Below are 24,576 nucleotides of genomic sequence, written 5' to 3' on the forward strand. Positions count from 1 at the left end.
TCAATGTGGAACCTCACATTCTTCCTTAAAGGTCTAAAGTTCGATTTTCAACCGGATTTGATCTCGATTTGATCTGTTAATTAAAATTTAAGAATCAATGTTGTTTTGACGAGGTGATGATTGACTCGTTCGTTTTACTTTCTTGTTCAAACTCGAATAATCCACTTTCGTACTTCAAAGCTTAAGAGGATGATTGAATCCCAAATAACACATCTAATACTAGGGGTGTACATTCAACCCGATAACCCGACAACCCGGACCAACCCAACCCAAACTTATCTCAACTCAAACCATACGGAAACCATAAAGAAGCATATGAAAAACAGTTCAGCACCCAAGAAGCATTTCAGAACAACAAATTTTCTTCATTTAATAGCAATTCAATAACACTGGATCTAACAATATCATGAATTAAAATAAAATAAGAGCACCCTATAAATACGTAAGCAAACTTAAATGCTTCCATGAATTTTGTTTCATGGCTGACTATTGTGATGATCTACTTCTTTTACTAAACATTGCAAAGAGTAAAGGAAGACACTTACTGTCTGAGAACTCTGTTTGAGCTCAACAAGAAGTTCTCTTCTCCGGCTACGGTGGAGTGAAGCCGTCCTGCTGCCCAGCCGTTGTTCATGACTCGAACAGCGGCGCGGGCTGGATCCCCCGTCACACGGCTTTCCTCTATTCTTTCTTCAAATTCAGGCAGACCACTTGCCTTTCTTTCCCTCCTCTTTTTCCTCTCCTCGTCTCGCTCCTTCCTTAGCCAACTCTCAACTGTTCTCTGAGAGTTCAAATAACGAAAAAATAAACATTTGAACTTTGTTCGGTCTTCGTTTCGACCGAAATAAGGATTCCATGTTGTAAAAACTTACCATAAGAGACAATTGGCTAATCTCCTTAATTTTATCCATTGGCATGGAGATCTGCAACTTCCCATGCGACACATAGACCTACCAAAGCAAAACAGAGACTTAGAATGTAACAGCTCAAGCTCACCGCTAGCAGATATTGTTCTTTTTGAGCTTTTCCTTTCGAGCTTCCCCTCAAAGTTTTTAAAACGCTATCTACTAGGGAGAGGTTTCCACACCCTTATAAAGAATGTTTCGTTTTCCTCCCCAACCAATGTAAGGATCTCACAACCCACCCCCTTCAGGACCAGCATCCTTTGTGGCACACCGCCTCATGTCCACCCCCTTCGGGGCTCTCCTCACTGGCACATCGCCCGATATCTGGCTCTGATACCATTTGTAACAGCCCAAGCCCACCGTTAGCAGATATTGTCCTCTTTGGGCTTTCCCTTAAAGTTTTAAACACATCTAGTAGGGAGAAATTTCTACACCCTTACAAAGAATGTTTCGTTCTCATCCCAAGGATCTCACATAGAAAGAGACAAGACAAACAATTGAATTGAGCGTACCATATGTGATGGCCAGTCTTCGAGACCATCAAATATATGTGTGGCGTAGATAATTGTAGCGCCACGCTCTTCACATTCCCTTCTCAAAAACTTCAAAAGGTTCGCCCTTGCCAGCACGTCAAGATCCACAGTTATCTCATCAAGAAGAAGAACCTAAGAGGAAAAGAGAACAATCAACTTCGTTTTCAAATATAAAAATATCAATATTTCACAAGAAAAAATGATAAATACCTTATATGCCTTCAGAAGACCCATACATATTTGCACCCGTCTTCTCTGACCATCAGACACCTTGTGCATCGTCCATGATAAATCAATGTCTAATATCTAAAGTCCCAAAACAAGAAAAGGAGTTGTGAGCTGACAGACTGACATTGACATTATTTATGAGAACATTTTGTAATGGCCCAAGCCCATCAATAGCCGATATTGTCCTCTTTGTGTTTTCCCTTTCGGGCTTCCCCATTGGGATGTTACAAAGGGTATCAGAGCCAGACACCGGACAATGTGTCAACGAGAACGCTTAGCCCTGAACGGGGTGGATTGTGAGATCCCACATCAATTGGAGAGAAGAACGAAGGCTAGCAAGGACGCTTGGCCCTGAAGGAGGGTGAATTGTGAGATCCCACATCGATTGGAGAGAGAAACGAGGACCAACGAGGATGCTTGGCCCCGAAGAGGGTGGATTGTGAAATCCCACATCGATTGGAGAGGGGAACGAGTACCAACGAGGACGTTCGGCCCTGAAGGGGGGTGGATTATGAGATCCCACATCAATTGGAGAGAGAGAAACGAGGACTAGCGAGGACGCTTGGTCCCGAAGAGGGTGGATTGTGAGATCCCACATCGATTGGAGAGAGAAACAAGGGCCAGCGAGAAGGGGGTGAATTGTGAGATCCCACATCGATTGGAGGGAGGAACGAAAGCCAGTGAGGACGCTTGGCCCTGAAGGGGGGTGGATTGTGAGATCCCACATCGATTGGAGAGAGAAACGAGGACCAACGAGGATGCTTGGCCCCGAAGAGGGTGGATTGTGAGATCCCACATCGATTGGAGAGGGGAACGAGTACCAACGAGGACGTTTGGCCCTGAAGGGGGGTGGATTATGAGATCCCACATCAATTGGAGAGAGAGAAACGAGGACTAGCGAGGACGCTTGGTCCCGAAGAGGGTGGATTGTAAGATCCCACATCGATTGGAGAGAGAAACAAGGGCCAGCGAGAAGGGGGTGAATTGTAAGATCCCACATCGATTGGAGGGAGGAACGAAGGCCAGCGAGGACGTTTGGCCCTGAAGGGGGTGGATTGTGAGATCCTACATCAATTGGAAAGAGAAACGAGGACTAGAGAGGGCGCTTGGCCCCAAAGAGGGTGGATTGTGAGATCCTACATCGATTGGAGAGGGGAACGAGTACCAACGAAGACGCTGGGCCCTAAAGGAAATAGATTAACATCAATTGGAGAGGGGTATGAGTGCCAGCGAGGACGCTGAGCCCGAAGGAGGGTGGATTGTAAGATCCTATATCGGTTGGAGAGGGGAACAAAACATTCTTTATAAGAGTGTGGAAACCTCTTCCTAGCCGACGCATTTTAAAAACCTTAAAGGGAAACTCAAAAGAGAAAGCTCAAAGAGAACAATATCTGCTAGCCTAGCGGTGGGCTTGGGTAGCTACACATCCATTATAGTACAGCAGAGGGCAATACGAGCTAAGAAGGTTAAGTTCACAGAACAGAAGCATGAGATTATCAGACCACCTTACATTAATAAGTTCAGCTCTCCTTTGTGGATCAACCCCGCCTACTCCAAAAATTAGCTTCTCTGCAGACACAGCCATTTGAATGGGAACCTCAAATCCTGCAAACGCCACATCTCTCCTCCACTGCAGGAAAGGGATCGTCAGCATTTTCAGTATCTTTTCTATTCACATAAGCAGATGGAAAAAAAATGAAGAACATGCAAACAAGATTTATAAGAATTTCTCAAAAGCTTCTCAAAATCAAGCTGTTATTGCTTCGTAAACGCAAGAAACTCGAAAAACGACTGCCTAGATTTAACACTAACACAGTGTATACAAGCAAGAACACCCTGTAATTTTCAGTTATCAGAATTTAAATGAATTCCTTCGCATTTCAGACAACAATGTTCAACAATGTTCCTATGCACAAATCATGATCAGAGAGCTACACTAGAAAAGATCCTCATGATCCACAAAACAAAAACAAAACAACAAATCTTATCCCATTCCTTGCAGATCTTTCTCATCCCAAGCAAAACAGAACACAAAATCATTTCTAGTTCCTCAAATCAAGAGATTTAAATCAGTCCTCTAAGAACAATGCCGTATTCAATCATAGTGGAAACGAACGAAATTGAAGGCAAGCAAGATCAATGACCAACAGATTCAGAAAACACAGAGAGAAACAAAGAAACGAAAAGAAAGGAAGAAGAAAGAAGAAGGATGAACCTCTCCTCCTAGATAACAAAGATCGCCAGAAACAGTCAAAGCAGTATCGTGAAACGCCGATCTTCCAAGCACACGAACCATATGAGGTTCCACCATATGCTTCCCTCCCAAAATCTTCAAGATCGTGGTCTTCCCTGTCAACAACATTACATTTCAAAAGCGTAAACAAAAATCCCCTAGATATTTGGTTCGACATTTTAAGAGATCTACAACGGGGACTCACCAGCGCCATTGGATCCGACAAGAAGGCAACGATCGCCGGCGTTGAGAGTGAGGGAGAAATCATCGATGAGGGGCTTGGAACCAGGCGGAGGATGGCCGTCGATTCCAGGGTAGGTGAATCGGAGGGCGTCGATGACGATGGTGGGGGTGGAACCAGGCATCGTGGTAGGCATTTTGCAGAGTGGAGGATAGGAATTAGGAGTAGAGAAATGGAGTTTAAAAGAGAGATTGAAGGAGAAACAGTTGGATTTGAGTAATACGGTAGGTGGGAGATGGAGAAAGAACACGAAGTGAGGCGTGGCATTGTTTCAGGCACTCGATTCTTCCACCGCCATTGCTTTGCAGAGACAGATGGTTTGTAAGGAGAAAAGGGCAACAAAAAAAAAATCAAAATAATTGGCCTATGCAGGTTTCGAACCTGCGACCTTCGCGTTATTAGCACGACGCTCTAACCAACTGAGCTAATAGGCCAATTGACATGCTTTGTTGGCATTACTTTTAATTTTCAAAATAAAAGAAATAAAAGAAGTTGATTAATGTTTGAAAATATTATGGCCCATGCAGGTTTCGAACCTGCGACCTTCGCGTTATTAGCACGACGCTCTAACCAACTGAGCTAATAGGCCAATTGAAATGCTTCGTTGGCATTACTTTTAATTTTCAAAACAAAAAAAATATAAAAAGTTCATTAATGATGAAAATATATGGCCCATGCAGGTTTCGAACTTGCGACCTTCACGTTATTAGCACGACGCTCTAACCAACTGAGCTAATAAGCCAACTAACATGCTTTGGTGGCATTACTGTTAATTTTCTTTTCCTAATTTTCAAAATAAAAAGTTGATTAATGTTTAAAATTACGTGGCCCATGGAGGTCTAGCTCTAACCAACAAACCTGTGACCTTCAGGTTATTAACACAACGCTATAGCCAACTAAGCTAACAGGCCAACTAACATGCTTCGTTGGTCGATACACGTTTCAAACCTACGACCTTCGCGTTATTAACACAACGCTATAACCAACTAAGCTAACAGGCCAACTGACATGCTTCGTTGGTCGATGCACGTTTCAAACCTGCGACCTTCGCGTTATTAACACAACGCTCTAGCCAACTAACATGCTTCGTTGGCCGATGCACGTTTCATACCTTTGACCTTCGCCTTATTAACACAACGCTTTAACCAACACTAAGCAAATAGGCCAACTGACATGCTTTGTTGGCCGATGCACGTTTCAAACCTGCGACCTTCGCGTTATTAACACAACGCTTTAACCAACACTAAGCAAATAGGCCAACTGACATGCTTCGTTGACCGATGCACGTTTCAAACCTGCGACCTTCACGTTATTAACACAACGCTATAACCAACTAAGCTAACAGGCCAACTGACATGCTTCGTTGGCTGATGCACGTTTCAAACCTGCGACCTTCGCGTTATTAACACAACGCTATAACCAACTAAGCTAACAGACCAACTGACATGCTTCGTTGGCCGATGCACGTTTCAAACCTGCGACCTTCGCGTTATTAACACAACGCTATAACCAACTAAACTAACAAGCCAACTGACATGCTTCGTTGGTCGATGCACGTTTCAAACCTGCAACCTTCGCGTTATTAACACAACGCTCTAACCAACTAAGCTATTAAATACTTCGAGTTAAATCAAAATTTAAATATCTTTTAATTTGATTGGTCAATTTTTTATGTCTTTTAATGTAAGTATCAATTAATTTATAATTAATTCTAAATTAATGATGTGACAATTTTCTATTGGTCAAAATTAGGGGTGTACATTCAACCCGGCCACCCAGACCAACCCAACTCTTATAGTTGGGTTGGGTTGGATTAACATTTCGGGTAGTGTTGGGTTTATTTTTTCTGAACCCGAACTGAATCGGTTCAATTTTGGGTTCATGGGCAGGTTGACCCTATCCAAATTAAAATATATAAGTTATATTAAAAATCTTTCTGTATTAGTGGTATTGTCAGAGTGGTATTGAGTCCAACTATGGTATTAAAAATCCAATTCAAAAACAATGTTGAACTATGTTAATATGTTACAATTTTTGTTCGTTATTATTATTATTATTATTATTTGTCAATAATTATAGATTAATTTGTATTTGTGAACTTTCAATATATTTTATCTTCCGAATAATTATAAAGGGTGTGTAAATAAAATTTTAAAAAAAAAATTGACAACTCAACCTGAACCCAACCCGAAAATAGAGGGTTGGGTTGGGTTGGGTTGTGAAAAGTTTCGGGTTGGGTTGGGTTACCAATCCAACCAACCCGAACTTTTTTTTTGGGTCAAAAAAATCTCCCAACCCGACCCAACCCAGACCATGTACACCCCTAATCAAAATTGGTCGGTGTAAAAAATATTTAATTAATAATGACAATTATTAATATTTCTATTCATATTGAAACTAATAGATAAAAATATTGAAAATAAAAAAAATAAAAAAACACATAATTTCTATAAAAAAAAAATATATTAATAAATAAAAGATCCCCTAAGTATTACATTAAAATCCTCACAAAGCACTCTAATTTACATATTAAAATTCACAAATTAATAATTAAAAAAAAGACATAAATTAACGAGACGCATATACTAAATAATACTTATATCATGATGTATAAATATATTATATGGCGCCTCCGCCCTGGATTAAGCCGCCGATGGGGCAGTATGGTAGTGAACATCGGCAGCATCCGACAGCGCCGCCAGAAATGGTTGTCGTGTATCGGCACCGCCCTCGTCTCCTTCCTTCTTGTAGTTGAAGTCCAAGGTCTCGTCGTTGTAAATTTCCCACCATTTCTTGATCAGCATCTTTATGTCTTTTCTGTCCATATTCTCCTCTTTTCCCGTGTACCTCCATGGCTTCGACCCCTGTACAAAAAAACCAAAGATATATAAATAACACTATCTCTATTGGTACCAGAGCTTCGAAAGTAGTCATAGTAAAGACCCACGACCTCGAAGGTGTGGATCATAGTAAAAACTCGTGGTACCAGAGCTTAGAAAGTGTAGTCATAGTGAAGACCCACGATCTCGAAGGTTAGTAACTCGTGGTACCAGAGCTTCGAAAGTGTAGTCATAGTAAAGACCCACGACCTCGAAGGTGTGGATCATAGTGAAAACTCGTGGTACTAGAGCTTAGAAAGTGTAGTCATAGTAAAGACCCACGACCTCGAAGGTGTGGATCAGAGTAAAAACTCGTGGTACCAGAGCTTAGAAAGTGTAATCATAGTGAAGACCCACGATCTCGAAGGTTAGTAACTCGTGGTACCAGAGCTTCGAAAGTGTAGTCATAGTAAAGACCCACGACCTCGAAGGTGTGGATCAGAGTAAAAACTCGTGGTACCAGAGCTTAGAAAGTGTAATCATAGTAAAAACCCACGACCTCGAAGGTGTGGATCATAGTGAAACCCCATGGTACCAGAGCTTCGAAAGTGTAGTCATAGTGAAGACCCACGATCTCGAAGGTGTGGATCATAGTAAAAACTCGTGGTACCAGAGCTTAGAAAGTGTAGTCATAGTGAAGACCCACGACCTCGAAGGTGTGGATCATAGTGAAAACTCGTGGTACCAGAGCTTCAAAAGTATAGTCATGGTAAAGACCCATAACTGTGTGGATCGTAGTGAAGACTCGTGGTACTAGAGCTTCAAAAGTCCATGACCTCGAGGTGTAATCACGTTAGAATAGGATATACTTACGGCAGCACAGTAGTGAACCACCTTCGCTTTGTCGAGCTCCACGTTTTCCGGGTGGCGCCATAGCATCGCCATCACAAGATTATACACGGCCGGAATTGGCCTATATTTCTCCTTAAAGAACATGTTCAAAAAGTCCTACACAAATTAAAAAAATTAAAAAATTAAAATTATTGGTATTTTTAATTATATTTAAAATTTAAAATATCAATGAGAATAAACACCTGTTCCGCAAAGGGGGTGGGAGGAGTGGCGTTGAGAGTCGCAAGTAGGTCATGGTAAGTCCGCAAGTCGGGCTCGAACACGAGCATGCCAGCGTTGAAGTACAAAGGAGGCTTGGGGCCAAAGTCCGATGGCCAATGGACCGCGTCGGGGCACTGCTGACAATACCCAATCGTATATTGAGCCGAATGGCTCCATGTCTTCTCGCAAAAACAGTCCATCACACCGTACAAATACGAGTCCTCCATTTCGAAAAGATGGTCTATGTTCTCAAACACTTGTATGTCCCCGTCCAAATATATCATCTTCTTAAACTCCACGAACTACACAAACCCAATGCTAAGATTGTTAGTGGTTATTAACCTGACTCGAAAATTTATGAAAACACACTGTTTTCTCTACTACAAATACGACCGACACAAACCCATCAGTGGTTATTAACCTTACTAGAAAATTTATGAAAACTGACACGGTTTTCTCTGCTATAAATACGAACTCCACAAACTCATTAGTGCTTATTAACTTGACTAGAAAATTTATGAAAACAGACACCGCTCTCTCTGCTATAAATACGAACGGCACAAACCCATTAGTGGTTATTAACTGAAAACCGACACTGTTTTCTCTACTACAAATACGAACGGCACAAACTCATTAGTAGTTATTAATGGAAAACAGACACGGTTTTGTCTACTACAAATACGAACGACACAAATCCATTAGTGGTTATTAACTAAAAACAGACACGGTTTTCTCTACTATAAATACGATCGGCACAAACCCATTAGTGTTATTAACTGAAAGACACTGTTTTCTCTACTATAAATACGAACGGCACAAACCCATTATTGACTAGAAAATTTATGAAAACAGACACTTTTCCTTGTTATAAATACGGATGAGATGTATGGTGAATTTAGTACCTCCCAGATCCTGAGCTTGGAGTAATTGATGACATAATAAGCCATCGCGAACTGGGTTTGGTTGTCGGGTGGGTAAACTGGTTCGATCTCCTTGACGACACACCCTTGCCACCTCAGCAATTCCCGGTGTTCCTCCGGCACGTCGGGCAGCACAGCCACCACCAAAGGGTACTTGCTCTTGACTTTCCTCAGCCCTTTAGCCAGCCCGACCACGCCCTTCACGTAGTCACCATCGCCGGCCAAGAACGTGACGTACCCGCACCTAGCCGCTCCGCCAACACCGCTCAATTCAGGAGCCATTGCTAATGAGCTTTTTCTTTTGCTTTTGCTTGACCACAACACTTCGAAGACCGTTGATGACAAACTTAGCGGCAGATCCGGGTTTATATAGCGAAATTTTGGGGCTATCTTAGTAAATTCACTATTTCTCGGAATCCGACCGTACGCGTGGCGGAGGTCGTGATCTGACGGTGGGAGGATGCGGTGTTGTGGATTTGGACGGTGGGTTTGTTTGACTGTGTGAACGTGGTATAACTGTAAATAACTCTACAATGTAAGGCTAAGTGTCATCGTTGATGTAGTTCGAAATCGACGGCTGAGATTGCGCCTGTTACACTTACGAAGCATTAAATTACGGGTGTCATCTTTACCTATGAAGCTTCCTAAAGGATAAAACATTAGTAATTTAAATTAATAAAATATATTTAAATTTTTTATTGCCATAAAAATCGTTAATATTTTATTTAAAAATTAATACTTTTAATAGTGCTATTATTATATTTAATAAATATATTTAAAATGGTGATTTTTATTAAAAAAAATTAAATTCTCTATTTTAAAGATTAATTATTATTTTTTAAATTTTTAAAAGTTTTAAGGATATTTTTGAAGTACAGGGTAAGAATACATATATATATTAAATCATTTTTAAAGTTAAAAAAATATTATTTTTAAAATTGAAAAGATATTTTTAAAAGAAAGTACGTACATATATACATACATATCCATATGTATGTGTGTGTATATATATATATATATATATATATATATACATAGTACAGATACGAACGGCACAAACTCATTAGTTATTATTAACGGCACATACATATATACAGATAGATAGATATATATATATATATATGTATATACATACATATATACATACATACATATATATATATACAGATACGAACGACACATACATATATACAGATACATATATATATATGCATATACATATATAATATATATACATATACATATACCCAAAATAATTTTTTTTAATTTAAAAGATATTTTTTAAAAAAATATTGACAATTTCAGATAATGGTATTTTTTTAATTTTTTTTTATTAAGTTTAATGGTATTTTTTAGAATTTTTTAAAATTTAAGAATATTATCAAAAATTTTAAAAGTAGAGTATTTTTTAGACGTAAATATAAAATTTATAGATATTTTAATTAATTTAATTTTCTTAATTAATTTTTTAGTTTAAAAATATTGAAATAAAATATTAAATTTCTACTTTTTTTAATGGTTAAATTTTGACCTAAATTATTTTTGACCGTTGCAATTAATATTTTATTTAATATTTACAATTATTTTATTTAATTCATTAATTATGGGTGAGAGGTGGAGACATCACGTGGACATTAAAATAATAAATAATATCTAATTTATTAATATATTTATAATCAAAATTATTAATTCTAAAAAATATATAAAATAAAATTGTAAGGTCAAATAATGACCGACGAAGAGAAGGGAGAGCCCACAGTAGTTCGAGAGTAGCGGATAATTTCTCCACGCGGAATTGCTGAAAGGACAGCCACGTCCAGAGTAGTGGACACGTGTCGGTCATATAGACGTCATTACGATTTTGGTCCCTGTGGGGTCCACCATTTTGGTATCAGCACGTACACGAATTCTGGTCCACGTGGCGTTCACACAGAAGTTGGATTTGTATTTTATTACCCCTTTTTTAAAATTAATTTCATTCAGAGTATGGCGTCCACGTGGCATTCGACTCACGTTCACTGTATCGGTTATCTTTAAGGTAAAAATATTTTGGAAGTATTTCTATTAATAAATCATTTTTAATATATATATATATATATATATATTTTTTTTTTTTTTAATCCTCGACTTAAAAAATATATTCTTTTACGGAGTTTCGGATTAATAGACATAAAATTAAAAAAATTTAAGAATCTATTACACAATTTTAAGGGACATTGAACCTAAGATGTCTACGATTGTCTATAGTTGTCTGCTCGTACGAGGAATGAGAGAGAGAGAGAAATGAGATTTCTCTTCGTTAACTAAATGGGTTCGATGATAGATATTATATTCTGTCCAAAAAAGGCTAGCTCTCGACCAATTTTGGGTTCATTTTCCATCCAAAGTTTATTTTTTAGTGTTTTAGGGCAGTTCTGAAAAGTTATTCTTGACGTTTTTTAGGGCAGTGTCTTGCACTATTCTAGCCAAGAATGGCGTAGGAAGAGGGAGTTTGTCCATCAATTACCAAAACACAACATAGAGAGAAATCTTATAAAGGGGTATTTTCGTAATTTTTTAGAAACATTTTAAACCCGAGCTTAAAAGTTGAATCATCTATTAAACATTGGCTATCTCTCGACCAATTTTAAGTTCGTTTTACGTCGAACGTTCTATTTTTTAGGGCAGTTCTGAAAAGTTATTCTCGATCAATTTTTTAGGGTAGTGCCTTACACTATTCTAGCCAAGAATGACATAGGAACAAGGAGTTTGTCTATCAATTACCCAAACACACATCACAATATTTCATCGTTCTTCTACATATACCGGAAACACATTAAAATAACATGCATAAGAGAAATCTTATCCAAGGGTATTTTCGTAATTTTTCAAAAACATTTTAAACCCGAGCTTAAAAGTTGAATCATCTATTAAACACTAGTTATCTCTTGACCAATTTTAAGTTCGTTTTTCATCGAATGTTCTTTTTTTTAGGGTAGTTCTGAAAAGTTGTTCTCGACCAATTTTTTAGGGTAGTGCCTTGCACTATTCTAGCCAAGAATGACGTAGGAATAGGGAGATTGTCCATCAATTACCCAGACCACAGATCACAATATCTCATCCTTCTTCTACATATATTGAGAACACATTAAAATAACATGCGTGAGAGAAATCTGATCAAGGGGTATTTTCGTAATTTTTCAGAAAAAAATTTAAACCCAAGCTTAAAAGTTGAATCATGTTTGTTATCTCTCGGCCAATTTTGAGTTCATTTTTCGTGGAACGTTCTTTTTTTTTTAGGGCAGTTCTGAAAAGTTATTCTCGACCAATTTTTTAGGGTAATGCCTTGCACTATTCTAGCCAAGAATGGCATGGGAACAAGGAGTTTGTCCATTAATTAACGAGAGCACAGATCACAATATCTGATCCTCCTTCTACGCAATAGAAACCATTAAAATAATATGCATTAGAGAAATCTCATCCAAGGGTATTTTCGTAATTTTTAGAAACATCGTAAACCCAAGCTTAAAAATTGAACAGTATATTGAACCCTTTCTACAAGTTTAAAAGCTAAATAGATACAAATTTAAAAGTTTCGTAAATATTTTTTCTTTTTTACGTGGGTTGAGCGTACATTCAGTAATCTATCGATCTCAGTATAAATTTGAGATTCTTTTTCTACATTGAACAGTAAAAAACTGGTAGTCGATCATGTCCATGTCGTCAAATATCGGGACGATAAATAATTGTCGTGTAGTAAGAGTAAGATGAGGATGAGAAAGAAGGCAAAAGCATCCGATATCGCCTCATCTCGTTCGTTTCTTGACACCTCTCAAGAACACTCTTACTTGACCCATTTATAAATCTCCCACGTGCCAAAACCCTAGACACCTCTTTACTTACCTACATCACTCCAAATTATTTTTTTTATTAAATACTCCAAAATAATGTTTTTTTTTTAATATAATATCGAGAAGTTTAACGTTAGACCTTAACAGATATAAAACATGTCAGTTACGACTAATATTAATTAATATTTTTTTATTAAATATTTGTTTATTAATTAAAATCTTTTATTAAATATTAATTAATAAAATATCATTTTATTTTATTTTATTTTTATCTAATTATATCTCTTTTTGAAAAGAAAAAAAAAGATAAAAACATAATTATTAAATCTTTATGTTTTTTTTTTAACTGAAATAAAAAATAATTATTTAAAAAAAATAAAAATTAAAAAAATAAAATAAAATATTTTATGTCCCTTTAATTAAGAACAAGAATAATAAAATTGCCGCCTCAAATTAAGGACAACAAAAGTGGTCCTTCAATATATATATAAACTTTTTTTTTTTTCCGGTACAACGTTGTCAACTTTTGTATACCAAAAGTTATATACTGTGAGCTGTGGTTGTTACTCTCTTGTTTGCTTACATAACGTCTCTTTCACAATTTGTCTTTCGAAAATCTCTCTGCCCTCGTTTTCTAAAACCTTCTTCTTAAACCGAAGTCAGAGGCTCGAGCATACATTGCTTGGTCGTAGGAGACGTAAGAACGAATTGGCTTAGCTCACTTGTCGTTGGAAAGTGAGTGTCGCACAATCGCAAGTCCGTTGTCATCAAGAGTGCGATTGTGACAAGTGGTATCAGGAAGCGCAAAAGGAAAAATCCAAAGAGGACAATATCTCCTAGCGGTGGACTTGGGTCATTACACTCGACCATTAAAGTCACCTGTAGATTCATTACGTGTTATTAAGATGGTCTTTGTGTTTAGTTACTGGGATAAAAAATGAGTTTAATATCAAATGGATTCGAGCGGGATCTCGACTTAATCAATTTAGATAGTAATTAAGGGTTAGGGTTTGAAAACCGACAATCAAAGGACGGAAAATCATAAAAGCTCTAGACCCATTGACCCCGACCCACTAGAGTTTTTTTTTTCCAAACCAAAAAGATCAAATTTGTAACCTAACTCGACCCGAGATTTCTCTTATTATTATTATTATTATTATTTGGAATTTCCTTAAAAGAAAAAGAGATGTGACATAGAATAATGTCTTTATTTATTTATTTTAATAAAGTAAAAGAAAACAATATATGATTCTAAATCTTACCATAAAGGGTTAAATTCCCATTAAAAGTAAATAGGGGTAAATGATGACGTCATTGGATTCTTTTCCATATTTAAATTTTTTATTTTATTTTATTTTCAATTAAATTTTTAATTACGTATAGATGAGAGACCAACGAAGACACGATAAAAATTTTCATTTACAAATCATCTGAAATCTCCATCTATCTCGTGATCAGTGGAGACATGAACTGTCTATTTGCTCCAACAAAACATCATAGACTTTTACTAACTCCAACCATCTTCTCTGTCACGTGTCCATCTCTTATTTAAAATTGAATTAACAAAATAATGATGCGACATTTTAAATTATTTTTAATTAAATGACATATTAAACATCCTAGAATGTCTTATCGAAATGAATTTTTAATATTTTTTATTTTTTCTGACAAAAATTGATTTTAAATTAGCGATGGTAAAATAAATATTTAAAATAAACATATATAATCTAATATTTAGAATAATATAATTATGTCGGTTAGAAAAAAAAAATTATATTATTTTGCATTAAATTAACCAAATACTTTAACTTTTTTTTATTTTATTAAAAAAGCAAAATTTAAAATTCGTTTTTGGTTGGGAATTTGGATTCAAACCGACCAAAGTTTCGTTATGGATAAGGTTGTTGGATTTTAATATGTTTTCTTTTCGGAGGAAAATAGAATAATTTCCTTCTTCCCACTTCTTCGAAGGTACCTAACTTACCTAACCCCCAACTGTATTTTGCCATTTGTCTCCTCTCCATTACTCCACTTTTTCTTCTTTTTTAAAATATCATTTAAAAAAAAAAAAATTGTCTACTTAGTCGGCAGTGATTATCAGGTGTTTATATGACCCGAAACTCAACCAATCCAAATTACCCAACTCAAATCATAAAGGTTGGATTCGGTTAGATTTTTTTCAGTTCGGGTTGGTTTGCTGGTTGACTTTTTTTTGTCTGGTCAACTTGACTAACTCGAAATAGAGTTACAACATTGTCTATCTTACTTTTCAGATTCATTAACGATATTTAACTTTGCAACCAATATTAGTGATGTGTTGTGACTTGTGAATGTCTGATATTTGAATTTTAGGAAATTTTAGTTATTAATGAAACATGTAGGGTAAAAAAAATAATTAAAAAAATCCCGACAAACCAACCTAAGTCAACTCAAGAATAGAGGGTTGGGTTGGCTTGGGTGGGCTGTAAAACTCTATTTGGGTTGTTCGAGTTACCAATTCGACCAACCCAAGGTTTTGGATTAGTCCAAAATATTTCATCTAACCAACTCAACCCAACCCATATACTAGGGGTGTACATGATCCGGGTTGGGTTGGGTTGAAGAATTTTTTTGACCAAACCAAAAGTTCGGGTTGGTTGGATTGGTAACCCAACTTAACTCAATCCAACCCTCTATTTTTTAGTTGGGTCCGGGTTGGGTGTCAAAAATTTTTTTTTTCAAGTTTTATTTATCCACAATTTATAATTATTCGGATACAATCTTACATAAAATATATTAAGAGTTCACAAACAAACACAAAACAATCTATAATTATTCAAAAAAAAAATTAATAAAAAACAATAAACAAAAATGGTAACATACAAACATAGGACAACATTGTCATAAAACTAAATACAACTAAATGCTATACAACTAAATGCTGACATTTCTTGAGAATTGGTAAAGTAATATAAGAATAGATCATTAAATTAAATAAATAATAACAGAAATATAAGGATAGATCATTAAATTAAATAAATAATAGAAATGATTAGTTTGAAGGTGTTGTATATAAAAAAATTAAAAAATATATAAAAATATTTTAATTGAATATAACGAAAAATAAACCGAACCGATTCAATTCGGGTTCAGAAAAATGAACCAAACTCTACCCGAGATGCTAATCCAACCCAATCTAACCTTTATAGTTCGGGTTGGGTTGGTCCGGATTGTCGGGTTGAATGTACACCCCTACCGTATACACATCTTATCAGAATTTTGTTTGAGGTCAATATCTAAAAAGAAATCAATACATTAATTTCATTATAAAATTTTAAGCAAACCAACCAACCATAATATTTCTTCTTTACGAGTATTTTTCTCGTGTTTGATAATAATTTTAATTTTAAAAAACTTAAAATTTACCAATTTTTTTTAGGTTTGTTTGTCACTTTTAAAAAACTTTACGACATTGACGTGCTCGAGAATACTATCCAACATTGAGCTCGATATGCCTAAAAGCTAGAAAAATATGAACCAATTGCTTGCCACTTGATGAAACTAGAGCAAAAACTCAAACAAATCTCCACATACATACAAATTTAAATCGATATCTCGACCCGAGATCCGTCGATAAATCCGTTTAGATCGGGTAAAAAACGAAAGAGAACGATGCCTCAAGCTTGAAGAACTAGGCTCTTGCCAAGGATTATGTCATCTGTTGAGAAATCAGCCTCTTTCCTGAAAGTGCCTCGGCCGAAGTCCAAGTTGTAGGAGTCGGTAAGTCCTTCGACCAAATCGAACTCGGGCTTCCACCCGAGCACGCTCTTCGCTTTCTCAACCGACGCAAAGAAATGCTGCATTACATTATATATCAATACGAACAGTGCTATTTCGAGCAATTAGAATCATCGAACTTATCATTACGTTGACGAGATTACCTGATCACGGAAAGGGAATGGCTTCTTTTTTCCAAAATCGAACTCCTTCGGGTTATAGTGGACGATCTCGGGCTCGGGAAAGCCTCCAGCCTGCGAAGTGAGCCAGTTTAGATATTAGCTCTACAATGAATACCATGGTGTGCTGATTATGTCTCCAAGAAAGTACCTTTGCACAAGCTTTGGCTAACCCATCAAATGTCACATATTTTTCACCAGAGATATTGAATACTTGCTGGCTTGCCTTTTCATTACCAAGAACTTGAACAAAAGCTGTTGCCAAATCCTGCGGTCGTAAAAAAACGTTCAATCATTTACTCGATTTCGTTTCCTAAACAATTTACACTACGGCCGTGAATGCTTTTTAGGACCGTTATTGTAACAGCTCAAGCCCACCGCTAGCAGATATTGTCCTCTTTAAACAAGGTTTTTAAAACGTGTCTACCAGAGAGAGGTTTTGTAACAGCTCAAGCTCAAGCTCAAGCCCACCGGTAGCAGATATTGTCCTCTTTGGACAAGGTTTTTAAAACGTGTCTACTAGGGAGAGGTTTTGTGACAGCTCAAGCTCAAGCTCAAGCCCACTGCTAGCAGATATTGTCCTCTTTGGACAAGGTTTTTAGAATGTGTCTACTGGGGAGAGGTTTTGTAACAGCTCAAGCCCACCGCTAGCAGATATTGTCCTCTTTAAACAAGGTTTTTAAAACGTGTCTACCAAGAAGAGGTTTTGTAACAGCTCAAGCTCAAGCTCAAGCTCAAGTCCACCACTAGCAAATATTGTCCTCTTTGGATAAGGTTTTTAAAACGTGTCTACTAGGGAGAGGTTTTGTAACAGCTCAACCCCACCGCTAGCAGATATTGTCCTCTTTGGGCAAGGTTTTTAAAACGTGTTTACTAGGGAGAAGTTTTGTAACAGCCCAAGCCCACCGCTAGCAGATATTGTCCTCTTTGGGCTTTCTCTTTCGAGCTTCCCCTCACGGCTTTAAAACACGTCTTCTAGGGAAAGGTTTCCATGCTCTTATAAAGGGTGTTTCGTTCTCCTCCCCAACCAAGATGGGATTCTCACAGGTTTCCACACCCTAATAAAAAATGTTTCGTTCCTCTCTTCAACTGATGTGGGATCTCATAGTTACAACAGACTTAACGGTTTGTTCCTGTTGCATAAATAGTACATAGTAGCACAGACCTTGACGTGACCGAGTTGAGTAATTTGAATGCCCGAGTTGGGTATCGGAATGGGGCGACCAGCTTTCAACCGGTGGAAGAACCATTCCTCCACAGGGTTGTAGTTCAATGGTCCATAGATGTAGACGGGTCTTATAGATGTCCAGTTAACATCCTTCGATGCCAGTAAGCTTTCCGTCTCGAGCTTTCCCTTGTGTCGACTCTTTGGATCGACTGCGTCTACCTATGATATGAAAGCAAAGTCGAGGTCAAGCTTTGAGTGAACCATTTATTTGGTATTTGACAAAGAAAGTAAACTGAAAGGTACCTCAAAGTGAGGTAGGAGATCAGATTTGAGGTAAACACCCGCTGAAGAACAGTATATAAACCTGAGAATAATTAGATACATCACATTCCATGCTATGTTTTGTTATGAACCCTAATGTTTGGACTAGCTTATTATAACAGTCGAGATATTGTCCACTTCGGCCCGTTACGTATCACCGTCAGCCTCATAGTTTTAAAACACGTTTGCTAGAGAGAGAGGTTTTCACACCCTGATAAGAAATGTTTCGTTCTCCTTTCTAACCGATGTGGGATCTCACAATCCACCTCCTTTGGGGGCCCAGCGTCCTCGCTGGCACACTGCCCGGTGTTTGGCCTTGATACCATTTGTAATAGCTCAAGCTCACCGTTAACAGATATTCTCCGCTTTGGCGGGCCCATTATGTATCACCGTCAGCCTCACAGTTTTAAAACACGTCTTCTAGGGAGAGGTTTCCACACCCTTACAAAGAATGCTTTGTTCCCCTCTCCAACCGTGTTAGATCTCACAATCTATCTCACTTGGGGGCTCAGCATCCTCGCTAGCACACTGCTCGGTGTCTGGCTCTAATACTATTTGTAATAGCCCAAGTCCACCACTAGCAGATATTGTTCGCTTCGACTTGTTACGTATCACCGTTAGCCTCACGGTTTTAAAAAGAGTCTGCTAAGAAGAAGTTCCACACCCTTATAAGGAATGTTTTGTTCCACTCTCCAATCGATGTGAGATCTCACAATCTACCCCCTAAAGGGTCAGCGTCCTCGTTGGCACACTGCCCGGTGTTTAGCTCTGATACAATTTGTAACAGCCCAAGCCTACCACTAGCAGATATTGTCCGCTTCGACCGTTACGTATCACCGTCAGACTCAAGGTTTTAAAATGCGTCTGCTAGGGAGAGGTTTCCACACCCTTACAAGGAATGCTTTGTTTCCCTCTCCAACCGATGTGGGATCTCACAATTCACCCACTTTGGGGGCCCAACGTCCTCACTGGCACACTGCTCGATGTCTGCTCTGATATCATTTGTAATAGCCCAAGGCCACCGCTAGCAGATATTGTCACCTTTGGCCCGTTATGTATCACTGTCAGCCTCACAGTTTTAAAACGCGTTTGCTAGGGAGAGATTTCCACACCCTTATAAGGAATGCTTCGTTCCCCTCTCCAACTGAGGTGGGATCTCACAATCCACCCCCCTTAGGGGCCAGCTTCCTTGCTGGCACACTGTCCAGTGTCTGGCTCTGATACCATTTATAACATTCAAAGCCCACCGCTAGCAGATATTGTTTGCTTCGACCTGTTATGTAGCACCGTCAGCCTCACGGTTTTAAAACGGGTCTTCTAGATAGAGGTTTCCACACTCTTATAAGGAATGTTTCGTTCCCCGCTCCAACCAATGTGGGATCTCACAATCCACCCTCTTTGGGGGCCTAGCGTCCTTGCTGGCACACTGCCCGGTGTATGGTTCTAATACTATTTGTAACAACCCAAGCCCACTACGAGTAGATATTGTCCGCTTCGGCCCATTACGTATCGTTGTCAACCTCACAATTTAAAAACACGTCTGCTTGGAAGAGGTTTTCACACCCTTATAAGGAATGCATCGTTCCCCTCTCTAACCGATGTGGGATCTCACAATCCACCCCCCTTGAGGGCCCAGCGTCCTCACTGCCACACTGCCCAGTGTCTGATTCTGATACCATTTGTAACAGCTTAAGCCCATAGCTAGCAGTAATTGTCCGTTTCAGCCCGTTACGTATCACTGTCAGCCTCACGGTTTTAAAACACGTCTCCTAGGGAGAGATTTCCACACCCTTATAAGGAATGCTTCGTTCTCCTCTCCAACCGATACGGGACCTCACACTTATGTACTGTACTAATGTCATGGGACAGCTACCGAACAATATAACAATGAGTTCGGGAAACTTAAAAGAACATTTAATATTTCAACCAGACGATCACCATGATTCGAACATACGACCTCGAAGCATATAAAAGTAATAATATCAGCAACTAACATATAAAAGAAAGTGGATATCATTTAGGGAATCTTACTGCTCTAGCTTAGGCAATGCATCTAAAATTGGTTCAACTTCAACTGCTTCTCGCCCTGAAATCAAGCAGCAGTGAGTATCAGGGTGAAGAACTTCAAACCAAAACAGATCAATCCAGAATCATACACACCATTTATGTCGTAAACGACATCGAACCCTGCAGCCGAGAGGCTCGATTTCACAAAATCAAAGTCTTTTCTGTCTCCTTTCAAATGTAGAACCTGGAACATATGAATCAAATAAAATCATTAAACCACATTTCTTGAGCTACCGAATTATAAGGCTTAAATTGTAACGACTCAGGGTCACCGCTAGTAGATATTGTTTTCTTTAGGCTTTCTCTTTCGGGCTTCCCCTCAAGGTTTTTAAAACGCTTCTAGGGAGAGGTTTTCATACCCTTATAAAGGGTGTTTCGTTCTCCTCCCCAACCAATACGGGATATCACAATCCACCCCTTCTTTGGGCTTTCCCTTTCGGGGTTCACCTCAAGGCTTTTAAAACGCGTCTAGGGAGAAGTTTCCACACCCTTACAAAGGGTGTTTCGTTCTCCTCCTCGTTGGCACTTGTTCCTTTTTCCAATCGATGTGGGACCCTCACCAAATCCGCCCCCTTTGGTCGGAGCCCAGTGTCCTTACTGGCACACCGCCTCGTATCTACCCCCTTCGAGGAAGAGCATCCTCGTTGCCACATTGTCTGGTGTCTGACTCTAATACTACTTGTAACAGTCAAGGCCTATTGCTAGCAGATATAGTCCTCTTTGGGCTTTCCCTTTCAGGCTTCCCCTTTCAGGCTTCCCCTCAAGATTTTTACAATGCGTCTAGGGAGAGGTTTCCACACCCTTATAAAGGGTGTTTCGTTCTCCTTCCCAACCAATATAGGATATCACAATCCACCCCCCTTCAGGGCCCAGCATCCTCACTGACACTCGTTTCTTTTTCCAATCGATGGTCTTTCCCTTTCAGGCTTCCCCTCAAGATTTTTACAATGCGTCTAGGGAGAGGTTTCCACACCCTTATAAAGGGTGTTTCGTTCTCCTTCCCAACCAATATAGGATATCACAATCCACCCCCCTTCAGGGCCCAGCATCCTCACTGACACTCGTTTCTTTTTCCAATCGATGGTCTTTCCCTTTCAGGCTTCCCCTCAAGATTTTTACAATGCGTCTAGGGAGAGGTTTCCACACCCTTATAAAGGGTGTTTCGTTCTCCTTCCCAACCAATATAGGATATCACAATCCACCCCCCTTCAGGGCCCAGCGTCCTCACTGACACTCGTTTCTTTTTCCAATCGATGTAGGACCACACCTTTATAAAGGATGTTTCGTTCTCCTCTCCAACCGATATGAGATATCACAATCCACCCCCCTTTAGGGCCCAACATCCTCACTGACACTCGTTCCTTTTTCCAATCGATGTAGGACCCCACTAAATCCACCTCCCTTCAGGGCCAGCGTCATTACTGGCACACCGTCTCATGTCTACCCCCCTTCGGGGAACAGCCTCCTCGCTGGCACATTACCTCTGGCTCTGATACTATTTGTAACGGCCCAGACCCACCTAGCAGATATTGTCCTCTTTGAGTTTTCCCTTTCGGGCTTCCCCTCAAGATTTTTAAAACGCGTCTAGGGAGAGGTTTCCACACCCTTATAAAGGGTATTTCGTTCTCCTCCCCAACCAATGTGGGATATCACAATCCACCTCTTTCAGGGCCCAGCGTCCTCATTGACACCCATTCCTTTTTCCAATCGATGTAGGATCCCCACCAAATCTTCCTCCCTTCGGGGCCAACATCCTTACTGACACACCGCCTCATGTCTAACCCCCTTTGGGGAACAGGCTCCTCGTTGACACATTACTCCCCTCAAGGTTTTTAAAACGCATATGCTAGGGAGAGGTTTCCACACCCTTATAAAGGGTGTTTCATTCTCCTCCCCAACCAATATGGGATATCACAATCCACCCCCCCTTCAGGGCCCAGCGTCCTCGTTGGTACTCGTTCCTTTTTCCAATCGATGTGGGACCTCCACCAAATCCACCCCCTTCGAGGCCCAGCATCCTTACTGGCACACCGCCTCATGTCTACCCCTTTCAAGGAACAGCCTCCTTGCTAGCACATTACTCCCCTCAAGGTTTTTAAAACGCATCTGCTAGGGAGAGGTTTCCACACCCTTACAAAGGGTGTTCCGTTCTCCTCCCCAACCAACGTAGGATATCACATGAATGAAAGCTTAGAAGACCTTGGATTTAAAATCAGCATAATCTGCATCCGACTCGCCGGGCAATTGTTGCGTAACAGGCGCTTTTCCTCTTGTAAACAAAGTCACCTGCCATAATTAACAAGCTCTATGAATCTTTCTAATGAGAATCTGTAGCTAGCAAGCAAAGCAAGAAGAAGGAGAATGGCTTAACCTGATGGCCCTCTTTGACAAGAAGTCTAGACAAGAAGATACCAATAAATCTGGTGCCACCCATTACAAGGATGTTCTTGTTGGCGCTAGCTGTAACATGTAATGCCCCTTTTGGCTGCATAACCTTCCTCTTATACTGCAATCCAGACCAAACCCAATTGAGAATACATATAAATCAACGACTTAAGCTAGTTTAACTCGGTTTTAGAGCAAAAAAAATGTTAAGATCGCACAACAATGCACACTCGAATTACCGTCTTTCACTGTAGGCTTCATATCCCAACAAAAGACACAGGTACATAATAAAAAACTTGAACTAGATTCGATTCTCCTATTCCTGACTCTAACGGCCCAAGCTCACCACTAGTAGATATTGTCCTCTCTGGGTTTTCCCTTTCAGGTTTCCCCTCAAAGGTTTTAAAACGCTTCTGCTAGGGAGAGGTTTCCACACCCTTATAAATGGTGTTTTGTTCTCCTCCCCAACCGATGTGGGATCTTACAATCCACCCCCCTTCAGGGCCCAACGTCCTCGCTGGCACTCGTTCCTTTCTCCAATCGATGTGGGACCCCTACCAAATCCACCCCCTTTGAGCCAGCGTCCATATTGGCACACCGCCTCCTCACTGGCACATCGCGCTTTCGTTCTCCACCCCAACCGATGTGGGATCTTACAATTCACCCCCTTCAGGGCCCACTCGTTCCTTTCTCCAATCGATGTGGGACCCCCACCAAATCCACCCCTTTGGGGCCAGCGTCCTTACTGGCACACCACCTCATGCAACCCCCTTCGGAGAACAGTCTCCTCACTGGCACATCGCCCAGTGTCTGGCTCTGATACTGATCAGAAGCATCTAGTAGTGTCACGCCAATCGAAAGAGTTGAGCTACTAATCTAAGGGTTGGGGAACTCGGTAGAAGCTATTTGCCGTTTCCGCCTAATAGATATTGTCCTCTATGGGCTTTTCCCTTCAAGATTCCCCTCAAGGTTTTTAAAACGCGTTTGCTAGGGAGAGGTTTCCACACCCTTACAAGGTGTGTTTCGTTTTCCTCCCCAACCGATGTGGGATCTTACAATCCACCTCCTTCAGGGCCCAGCGTCCTCGCTGGCACTCGTTCCTTTCTCCAATCGATGTGAGAACCCCACCAAATCCACCCCCTTCCAGGCCTGGCACACTGTCTCATGCTACCCCATTCGGAGAACCGTCTCCTCACTAGCACATCGCCTAGTGTCTGGCTCTAATATTGATCAGAAGCATCTAGCAGTGTCACGCCAATCGAAAGAGTTGAGCTACTAATCTAAGGGTTGGGAAACTCAGTAGAAGCTATTTGCCGTTTCCGCCTTTGACAGCTTCACAATAACTCCCCTACCCCTATCTCGAATGAGAAATGAGTCTTTTCCCTCCGAAATCTGAATCAATATCCATTTATAGGGACACCCAAATCAATATCCAGTGATTTTGATGCCATAACAACAAAACCCATCAAGGATTTCCAGTTTGAATCAAGATTCAAGAGTAAAAAATGATACCCAGATTAGAAACATGAACAAGGAAAGAGAAGAGAAAGGGACCTGAACTTGAGCGTGGAGTCTGGCGCCATGGAAGTCGGAAAGTGAAGAAGGAAGAACAGAGAATGAAGGCGATTTTTGGTGGTGAGCAGCCATTGGGTTTGCCATGATACCCATTTGGAAACCCTGTGTTCTTGCTGCTTGGTGGTGGGATTAAAAGGGTAATGGATTTGAAAGGATGTTCTTGTGAAGGCATGGCTTCTGTTTCTCTGGCTGGATTTCGTTCCAATGTTTTGAGGATAAGACTATGATTTGCCTCCACCTCTCGTTCAACTTCAACCCATTACCCTGCCCGGTACCACTCATCAAGTCATCAGCACCACATAG

The 24,576-nt window shown here is 39.7% G+C and overlaps 3 protein-coding genes and 3 non-coding genes across 6 annotated transcripts; all 6 read right to left on the reverse strand.

Annotated features, from left to right (window-relative positions):
* Positions 1-344: 344 nt before the first annotated feature.
* On the reverse strand, positions 345-4,458 carry LOC111780555 (ABC transporter I family member 20). The gene is made up of 7 exons (XM_023660982.1): positions 4,105-4,458; positions 3,882-4,015; positions 3,177-3,296; positions 1,649-1,744; positions 1,418-1,570; positions 873-950; positions 345-781 (listed from the first exon to the last, which is right to left on the reverse strand). Exons 1-7 carry the CDS (start codon positions 4,274-4,276, stop codon positions 542-544), a joined length of 993 nt encoding a protein of 330 aa, XP_023516750.1. The 5' UTR covers positions 4,277-4,458; the 3' UTR covers positions 345-541.
* A 42-nt stretch (positions 4,459-4,500) lies between these two features.
* Positions 4,501-4,574, reverse strand: TRNAI-AAU. Its single transcript has one exon. It is a non-coding gene; the product is annotated as a tRNA-Ile (tRNA).
* Positions 4,575-4,655: 81 nt separating this feature from the next.
* Positions 4,656-4,729, reverse strand: TRNAI-AAU. The gene has a single exon. It is a non-coding gene; the product is annotated as a tRNA-Ile (tRNA).
* Positions 4,730-4,808: 79 nt separating this feature from the next.
* On the reverse strand, positions 4,809-4,882 carry TRNAI-AAU. Its single transcript has one exon. It is a non-coding gene; the product is annotated as a tRNA-Ile (tRNA).
* A 1,705-nt stretch (positions 4,883-6,587) lies between these two features.
* On the reverse strand, positions 6,588-9,315 carry LOC111779732 (galactinol synthase 2-like). Its single transcript, XM_023659851.1, has 4 exons — positions 8,975-9,315; positions 8,054-8,374; positions 7,833-7,967; positions 6,588-7,004 (listed from the first exon to the last, which is right to left on the reverse strand). Exons 1-4 carry the CDS (start codon positions 9,272-9,274, stop codon positions 6,783-6,785), a joined length of 978 nt encoding a protein of 325 aa, XP_023515619.1. The 5' UTR covers positions 9,275-9,315; the 3' UTR covers positions 6,588-6,782.
* A 7,009-nt stretch (positions 9,316-16,324) lies between these two features.
* On the reverse strand, positions 16,325-24,457 carry LOC111779564 (chloroplast stem-loop binding protein of 41 kDa b, chloroplastic). The gene is made up of 10 exons (XM_023659625.1): positions 24,253-24,457; positions 22,685-22,819; positions 22,513-22,599; positions 20,407-20,497; positions 20,278-20,332; positions 18,229-18,289; positions 17,923-18,144; positions 16,909-17,025; positions 16,743-16,832; positions 16,325-16,658 (listed from the first exon to the last, which is right to left on the reverse strand). Exons 1-10 carry the CDS (start codon positions 24,364-24,366, stop codon positions 16,479-16,481), a joined length of 1,152 nt encoding a protein of 383 aa, XP_023515393.1. The 5' UTR covers positions 24,367-24,457; the 3' UTR covers positions 16,325-16,478.
* Between the last annotated feature and the right edge of the window lie 119 nt (positions 24,458-24,576).

This window comes from Cucurbita pepo, chromosome LG18 (assembly GCF_002806865.2).
Source record: "Cucurbita pepo subsp. pepo cultivar mu-cu-16 chromosome LG18, ASM280686v2, whole genome shotgun sequence".
In the NCBI taxonomy this organism is placed as follows: Eukaryota; Viridiplantae; Streptophyta; class Magnoliopsida; order Cucurbitales; family Cucurbitaceae; genus Cucurbita; species Cucurbita pepo.